This window comes from Dipodomys merriami, unplaced genomic scaffold (assembly GCF_024711535.1).
Source record: "Dipodomys merriami isolate MVZ:Mamm:240054 unplaced genomic scaffold, mDipMer1.0.p SCAF_3, whole genome shotgun sequence".
Classification (NCBI taxonomy): domain Eukaryota; kingdom Metazoa; phylum Chordata; class Mammalia; order Rodentia; family Heteromyidae; genus Dipodomys; species Dipodomys merriami.
In genome coordinates, this window is record NW_027204492.1 from 1,007,622 (window position 1) to 1,016,620 (window position 8,999).

The 8,999-nt window shown below is 48.3% G+C and overlaps 1 protein-coding gene and 1 non-coding gene across 2 annotated transcripts; one reads left to right on the forward strand and one right to left on the reverse strand.

The window, feature by feature from the left end:
* The first annotated feature begins 913 nt into the window (after positions 1–913).
* On the forward strand, positions 914–1,032 carry LOC138840507 (5S ribosomal RNA). The gene has a single exon (XR_011376086.1). It is a non-coding gene; the product is annotated as a 5S ribosomal RNA (ribosomal RNA).
* A 5,459-nt stretch (positions 1,033–6,491) lies between these two features.
* LOC138839287 (EKC/KEOPS complex subunit LAGE3-like) lies at positions 6,492–8,001 on the reverse strand. The gene is made up of 3 exons (XM_070038857.1): positions 7,418–8,001; positions 6,931–7,059; positions 6,492–6,763 (listed from the first exon to the last, which is right to left on the reverse strand). Exons 1-3 carry the CDS (start codon positions 7,771–7,773, stop codon positions 6,619–6,621), a joined length of 630 nt encoding a protein of 209 aa, XP_069894958.1. The 5' UTR covers positions 7,774–8,001; the 3' UTR covers positions 6,492–6,618.
* Positions 8,002–8,999: the final 998 nt, after the last annotated feature.

Consider the following 8,999-nt stretch of genomic DNA (forward strand, 5'->3'; position numbering starts at 1 on the left):
CAACATTAGCAGAGGAAGGCAGGCCCCATCACTAGTGCCTTCCTTTGGGCCCTGCAGGGGGAGCAGGTGGCAGAACCCAGCCCCTCAGCAGCAGCAATACCCCCACCCTCCTGCCCTTGTGCCCACCAGTTGGGAGGGCCCGTATCATCCCTGCTGTTTATACCCCAACCTCCTATTTATTAAAGTTGAGTCCACCTCAGCCTCCATCTGTAAATATGTGTCCCCACGGGATCTTGCCAACCTCACTTCACCTTCCTCTTCGGCCCTGCCACCTGTCCTGGTTCCTGTATGACATTGCCAGCTTTGATGAGTGCTGCAGCACCTCACTTTGCTGTGTCTGTCTCCACCCATCCCAAGAAGGGGGCCACAGTACCAGCATCACCTAGGGTGGGACACTGCATCTAAAGCTGCCCTCAGGCTGGCTGTGATAAGCCAGACAATGCCAACCTCCAAACACCAGAGGAGTCCATGTTCTCATGGAGACCCTCCTGTCTGAACACCCAGACAACTATAACCAGACTCGTGCTGGACCCTCACCTGGGCCTCTAGGCTTGGGGAGGCTCCTGCTTCCAGCCCTACTGCCAAACTTCTCAGTGTTTTCTGCACTTGCCTGCAGCCCCTCAGCCTCAGCTGCCCTATTGGGCACCTGCCCCGAGGGGCCAAAGGGGCAGTGCCTTACTTACTGCCTTGTGTCTTCTGCCTCCTCTGAGTAATCCGGCCCGTCTCGTCTCCATGTCTCTGACCTCCAACTGCCTCTTCTTTTGTTGCATGAGTTCCTCTTCATCCCTCTCGTGTTCTCTCCAAATTAAATGTGGGAAATGGGGTCTGTGTGTGACTGTCTTTGGGATGGGTGGGCAGACCTGTTGGGCTCCTGATGAGCTGGACCTCAACCATGGGAGAAAAGGAGACTCTAGTCTATGGCCATACCACCCTGAATGCTCCTGATCTCGTCTGATCTCGGAAGCTAAGCAGGGTCGGGCCTGGTTAGTACTTGGATCGGAGACCGCCTGGGAATACCGGGTGCTGTAGGAAAATATTGAAAAAAAAAAAGAAAAAAGAAAAGGAGACTCTGCGGGGCTTTGGGGCATTTCAGGAAGGTCAAAGCCACACCATCAGCAAAATGTGGCTGGGTTCAGAATCTGCTGCTTTCTTTTTTTTGAGGGGGGGGGAGGGGGTTTGGTCATGTGGCCTGAACTCTGGGCCTGGGCGCTGTCCCTCAGCTCTTCAGCTCAAGGCTAGCGCTCTACCACTTAAGCCACAACGCCACTTCTGACTTTTATCTTTTTGCTTATGTGGTGCTAAGGAATCAATCCCAGGGCCTCAGGCATGCAAGGCAAGCGCTCTACCACTAAGCCACCTTCCCAGCCTTTCTGCTGCTTTCTCCTTTCCCCATGGCCCCTACCCAGATGTAAAGTACCACTGCCTTTGCCCAGATGTGTTTCTCTGCTTCTGCTCTGGCCCCCTTCCATCCATACTTACTGTGGAAAGAGGAGAGGTGCTGTGAAGAAATAAAACGTAGCATAGCCCCACTATGTATTCCAGACCCTCTTGTATCTTCAGCTCTGTTCACACTTCTAAAGAGTACCCTGACATTCCCTGACTGTAGTCTGTAGCTCCCACTGGGGTGCACCTACCTACAGCTTGGCCCTACACTTGTTAAGTAATGCTGCTGTGATTTAAAATAGGGTGGCCCAGAAAGTCTTAGTGAAGGTGGCATTTCAATGAGTCAAGGGGAAAGCTAGGGAACAGAGAGCTCCAGACAGGGAAAGGACAGTGCAAAAACCCCAAAGTAGTGGGTCTTGTGGATTTCATAAAGAGTGAGAGTCTTATGGGGGCTTCTCAGACTAACAATGAGGGTAGAGGGAAGGAGGCAAAAAGGAAAGAGGTCTGATTGCCCTGGATACTGCAGGCCTCTGAAAGGACTTGAACCCAGTGTGCATGTGTACACGCATGTTTGGGGGGGGGGGGACTGGGGATAAAATCCCAGTTCTCAGGCATGTGAAGCAAGCCCTCGATTACTCAAGCTCCACACCAGCACCAGGAATTTGGCTTTGACACAGTAAGAGGGAAGCCCATTGGAGGAGGGTTCAGAACAGAACAGTGCAGAGACCGGATTTGGAGTAAAAGGCAACATGGCAGCCTTAGAAGTCAATTCATGGGGCCAGGAGATTGTGATAGTGGTGTAGAACTGCATGCATCTGCTGAACTTCTTAACAGCACACTAAAGGAGACTGATTTAATAACCATGAGTTAACACAAAAATAATTAAAGACTAATGAAGTATTTGACATAAAAAAAAACTGCAGGCTGAGAAGGTTGTTCAGTGGTAGAGCTCTTGCCTTGCATGCATGAGGCCCTGGGTTCGATTCCTCAGCACCACATAAGCAGAAAAAAAAGCCGGAAGTGGCACTGTGACTCAAGTGGTAGAGCGCTAGCCTTGAGCTGAAGAGCTGAGGGACAGTGCCCAGGCAGAGTTCAGGCCCCACGACTGGACCAAAAACAAAAAACAAAACAAAAAAACAAACTGCAAACCAGCTCTAGACAAAGAAAAAACCCAGGATGTCACTTTTGCAGTCAGTCAGCTTAGAATGAATGAGTATGATGGAAGGGGACAGAGATTAAGAGAGGTGCTTTATGAATGGGGGGTTAGAAGTGGTTTAAAATATTTCTCACCAAGCCAATATTTCTCAGAACCTAAGCCAAAAGGATAAAACAAGGCCTGAAAGGATAAAACAAGGCCTGGATGGAGCGGTGGGGGAGGGAATGGGGAGAATTCCTCAAAATGAATAGAATTTACTAGAACTATGAGGATCAGAGACTGTTGAGGGGAGGCAGAGTGGGTAAGGTTGTAAAAGAGATACTTCTCACTTAGCTACCAATAAAAAGGGGTCTATAAAATATGAATCCAGAAATAAAAGAAAAAGAAATGGAACTGAGATAGTGGCATGGAGGGAAGGAGACAAAGAAAAAGAACCAGAGCCTTACTGCCGCTGTCACATGTGGTCAGATGGCACCCTTTACTTCCTCACATTAGCAGCAGCAGCATCTTGCACAGTGTCTCTCTTCCTCCAGCTCCTAATGTCAGGACTCACCAAGTTCTGCAAAGGGACACTGCATGCAGATGGAGGTATGGGAACCTGAGAGAACATGAAAGAACAGCCCTCTATGCAGACAAATTATGTGTGAAGTGGAAGGAAGAGAAACTGGCTGTCATGGATCAAGGGGCAGAGAACTCTGGGAGACGAGAAACAAAGGAGGTCTTGCTCCCTTGCCTGAGAAAGAACTTTCTGGTAGCACCTGGTGGATAGCCAGAGTTTAGGAAAGGACCAGAGAATGTGTGTGGCTGTAGTCTGCACGCCTGGAAGAAGAAAGAGACAGAGAGCCTAGCTAGAGTATCCAACAGATCACAACTGGTTAACAGTTTATAAGGCTACTATCTGAGCCTAGGGACTTACTCTTTACATTTAAATCACAGATGCTAACTCTGCCAAGTCTACAAAGAGAACAGATACTAATGACTCTCCGTACTTGCGAGGGTGGAAACCCATAGCACTGGGAGAAATTGGGAAGTGCACTAATAGGAGTCTGATGTCCAATCCAAAAGTACCAGGGATATAAGCAGTGGGAAAATCCAAATCACAATGAAGAAAGAAACTATAAAGGGGATTCAACTGGAAAAAAACAGAAGTAAAACTGCATCAATTTATGCATCTAACAGTTATTTCTATAGGAAATTTTGAAAGAATCTACAGGGCTGGGAAGGTGCTCAGTGGTAGAGCGTTTGCCTTGCATGCATGAGGCCCAGGGTTCGATTCCTCAGCACCACATAAGCAACAAAGAAAAAAGCCAGAAGTGGCACTGTGGCTCAAGTGGTAGAGTGCTAGCCTTGAGCTGAAGAGCTGAGGGACACTGCCCAGGCCCAGGCCCCGCGACCAGACCCCCCCCCCCAAAAAAAAAGAATCTACAAAAGTTACTATATCTAACTTTTTTAAGTTTAGCAATACTCCATTATACAAGGTATTTAGGAGTGATCCAGATCGGCACCAGTAGCTCACACCTGGAATGCTACCTACTCAAGTGGCTGAGACCAGAAAGATGGTGATTCAAAACCAGACTGGGCAGAAAAATGTGTGAGACTCCATCTCTGATCAATCACCAAAATGAAAAACTAGAAGTTTTTTGCATGAGTGAACAAACTGAGTTTAAGCCCCTGAATTAGCACAAAAAAGTTTGAACCAGCCAATCACCCCTTTCCCCATCACAACCAACTAACACAGTAGCTTCCTTCACTAATCTGAAAGAACTACAGTAAGTAACAAAATTCCTCATCTGGCATTTCTTTGTTGTTATACATCTCATATAAAGTAAGCTTTTAAATACTGGCAGGAAAAAAACCCAGTTGAGGCAAGACTTTGTAGACAAAAGAATTCTCAGGGAAGGCACATAAAAGCAATAGTATGTTATAGGTCAAGAAATGCAATGAATAAAAGAGTACACCTGGGCACTGATGGTTCAAATCTATAATCCTAGCTATCCAGGAGGGCTGAGAACTCGAGAACATGGTTGGAAGCCAGATATAGAAATCTGAGAGGAAGTGGTGCTGTAGCTCAAGTGGTAGAGCGCTCGCCTTGAGCTGAAGAGCTGAGGGACAGCGCCCAGGCCCAGAGTTCAAGCCCCACGACCGACCAAAAAAAAAAAAAAAAAGAAATCTGAGAGACATTGATATCCAATAAAATGCTAAAAAGCATGAAGAGGAGGTATGACTAAAAAGCGGTAGAGCAGCTGGGTGCTGATGGCTCACACCTGTAATCCTAGCTACTCAGGAGGCTGAGATCTGAGGGAAACAGTTCAAAGCCAACCTGGGTAAGAAAGTCTGAGACTCTTATCTCCAATTAACCACCTTAAAAAAAACGGAAGTATAGCTGTGACTCAAAGTGGTAGAGTGCTAGCCTTGAGCAAAATAGCCCAGGGATAACATCCAAACCCCAAGTTCAGGCCCTACCATCGACAAAACAAAAAGTGGTAGTAGAGCACCGGCCTTGAGTGAAAAAGCCAAGCAAGAATACAAGTCCTTGAGTACAAGCCACAAGACCAGTACAAAATAAAATCTATGGAATTAGTACTCTTAGCAAGATAAATTTCAACCTTGAAAAAGCTAAATGTTCAAAAATTACAATATTATTGATTTTCAACATCAATTTCCTTAGCCAGGCGCTGGTGGCTCACACCTGTAATCCTAGCTACTCAGGAGGCTGAGATCTGAGGATCATGGTTCAAAGCCAGCCCGAGCAGAAAAGTCCATGAGACTCTTATCTCCAATTAACCACTGGAAAACTGGAAGTGGTGCTGTGGCTCAAGTGGTAGAGAGTTGCCTTTGAGCTTAAGAGTGCAGGGATAGCGCCCAAGCCCAGAGTTCAAGCCCCATGACCGAAAAAAACAAAAAACAAAAAAAACAACATAAATTTCCTAAACTTTCTGAAACTGTTTTGTACACAGGTGTGCCACTCTGTGTGCCGGCCCAGGGCTTAAACTCAGGGCCTGGGTTATACCCCTGAGCTATTTTCCTCAAGGCTAACACCCTACCACTTGAGCCACAGCTCCACTTTTAGCTTTTTTTTTTTTTTTTTTGGTGCTTAATTGTAAATAAAATTTCACGGACTTCCCCACAGAAGCTGGCTTTGAACTGTGATCTTTAGATTACATTCTCATGAGTACCTAGGTTTATAAGCATGAGCCACTAATGTCCAGCAACTAGAATATTTTTTAGAAAATGGAAAAGATGGAGTAGGTGTGTGACTTTTGCTTACCAAGGGTTATTCCGAGTCAATCCCCAGTTCTACAAGAATCATTAAAGAAAAGTAAAAATTGAAAAGTTAGTCTATTAAATGATAAAAATTCATGAGAAAGCCGGGCACTGGTGGCTCACACCTGTAATCCTAGCTACTCAGGAGGCTGAGATCTGAGGATCGTGGTTCAAAGCCAGCCCGAGCAAGAGAGACCGTGCGAATCCTATCTCCAATAAACCACCAGAAAACCGAAAGTGGAGCGGTAGGTAGCTCAAGTGGTAGAGCGCTGGCCTTGAGCTGAAGAGCTGAGTGACAGCGCCCAGGCCCAGAGTTCAAGCCTCACGACCGACCAAAAAAAAAAAAAATACAAAAAAAAAATTCATGAGAAGAATGTAAGGTTAACTTTAAAAATATAAATGTTATTGTTAAATACCTAATACATAAATATACCTACAGAACTAAGACACAATTCAAAAATATCATCAGCACTTAGTGCTGAATGACTGGACTTTAATAATTTTCTTGGATTTCTTAAGCTGTTTTCAATTCCCTAGTACTTACTACTATTATATCTAAATCCCAAAGCGTCTCATCCAAAGGAAAAGCAAATATTTGAAAATCTGGAGCTCTCACAGCAAAAAGTCAGACAAAAATCATCAGCCCAATTTTATTTTCTTCAGAAACATTTAAGCATCTGCTCCTTTTAAGATAGAGGGGAAGGGGGAAGCTTAACACGGACATAGCAAAACATATGAAGCCAAAATGCAGAAATCAAAGAATAAGGAGAATTATCTGAAATAGCAATTCCTTACAACTTGCCTACAGAGAAAACTTAAGGTTCAGGCCTGTTTCCTCCACCTCGTCTTAGCCTAGCCAGAACTGCCAGACGTTGAATATTTCTCATCACCACGGAAAGCTGGTCAAGAAAACTGTTGACTGAAATTCTGAAGAGAATTGGGTCTTCAGTCGTCCACCTACTAAAAACAAGGAGAAACCATTGGATAAAAGATGAGAAGCCTGGAGATGCAGGGCATCTCACCCCAATCTGCTAACACGGAACCCAACCAAGCACCCCATTACAACGATAGTGCAGACTGCCTCCCACTACCCCGGCCACCCCACTCCAGCTTCTCCTAGAACTGACACAGTCAAGACACTGCCAGTCACTGTGAGCTCCTTGTGGACCATCTCTTGCTGACGTTGGGCATAGGTGACCAGGGACCTGCGGGCCATGTCTGCCTCCAGAGGGGATCCAAAGGGCACGGTGAGAGAGCTGGAGGAAGACAGACTTAAGGCACCACGCACTGCTCACTCTGCTCCTGCCCTCGACCCCTTCCCTTTCAGAGGCCTGGCCTGGAACGCACCGCCCTGCGGCCACCCTGAGCCCCCCAGCCACCTCCCCAGGGCTCCAGGCCTTCTCCAGCGCCCTGCAGTCGTGTCAGCCACAGACCACCCCTGCCTTCCGCGATGCCCGCTCTGGTCGTGCCTTTGCCCACGGGCTTCACCCGCCACTGCCCTCGGTTCCTTCTCGGGCTGTGCTCAACTTCCTCTGCGCACCCGCAGCAGCCTTCCCTGGCCTTCTCTGCCCAGCCTCGAGCCCTCCCCCGCCTCGCGCCCTGTGGGAAGGATACAACTCCAGGAGTCGGCTTCCAGGCCTTAGGAACGAGGTGGCGGCATCTCCACTGGCGGCTGGAGCAGGGGGTGCCCGCTCGCCCCGCGGACTGGGGATGGCGAGCACGCCCACCGCGCTTTCCCCCACGTGGCTACTGGGCTCGGGGCTGCCCGGGGCACCGCGGCCTTGCGCGCCTTCGGGGCCGCTCTGGGGCCGCTCGTCGCTCTGGCCACCGTCGGATGCTGGCCTCTCGGGGGCCGCCTGCCCTGCGGCCACTGGGGACTCTCGCTGGCCGCCCTCGCCTTCTTCTGGACCAGCTGCAGCATCTGTGCATTCACAGCTGCTGCTGCCGCTGCTATGGCCTTCGTCCTCCATGGCTGTCCTGTTCTTTCTCCCGGAGCGCCCTAGAGCACAGACACCGCCACACCCGCCATCTTGGTGCTTCGTCAACGACAGGAAGTGTAAGCAGGAAGCCCCACTCCTCGAGCCTGCACGTGCCTTGTGATGCCCATGGCGCCTGCGCAACTCCACCCACGTGGGGTGCTTCCACCCAATCGGCGCCTCCTTGGTTGCCTCGGCAACAGCTGTTCCCGCCCCAGTATCCTCCCCTGACCTCCTGCGCTGTCTGTAGAGGGCTTAGAACAATGGGTTCTTCCATTGTGTTTCCCTCCAAATTGGCTACGTCTACAAGGTCCAGTGTCCCTTTGGGTAAAAAGATGCATCAGCCTTGAGAACACTCAGCAATTAGGAAATATTTCTCCCAGGTCTAGATTTCCTCCTTGAACAGGACCTGGATACCTAGGTCCTGGATAGTCAAGAGGTGCCACTTCCCTCACAGATGGCTCCATCATGTCTATCCTACCGTAAATATACCCTTTTGGCCCAGAAAATGATGCCGGTGTTAACGTGAATTACCTCCCCTGTGACTACACTGATGACCTGTCCTGTCTTCCAGTCCTAGAACAGATGCCCTTTCCATCCATCGCTCTGGTCCTCCATTCATGTATGGTCCAACCTTAAAGACCCTCTTCCAGGAAGTTGGAGCTTCTCTCTATGGAGATGCTACACAGAAAGCCAGCCAGAACAGGGGCAGAGTATAGATACAATGAAAACAAATTTAGAATGTTTAGAATGCTTGCTGGTACAAAGCAGCCAACAGAAACTCCAAGTTAAAAAAAAAATAGGGTTGGGAAGGTGGCTCAGTGGTAGAGTGCTTGCCCTGCATGCATGAGGCCCTGGGTTTGATTCCTCAGCACCACATAAGCAGAAAAGGCCAGAAGCAGTGCTGTGGTTCTAATGGTAGAGCACTAGCTTTGATCTGAAGAGCTGAGGGACAGCGCCCAGGCCCAGAGTTCAGGCCCCATGACCAGCAATAATAATAATAATAATAATAATAGTAGTAGTAGTAGTAGTAGTAGTACAGGAAGTATCACTGTGGCTCAAAGTGGTAAAGTGCTTGCCTTGAGCAAAAAGAGTTCAGGGACAGTGCCCAGGCCCTGTGTTCAAGCCAGAGGATTGACAACAAAGTAAATTAAAATTAAAATATAGATCTGGGAGCCAGTGGCTCACACCTGTAATCCTAGCTACTCAGGTGGCTGAGA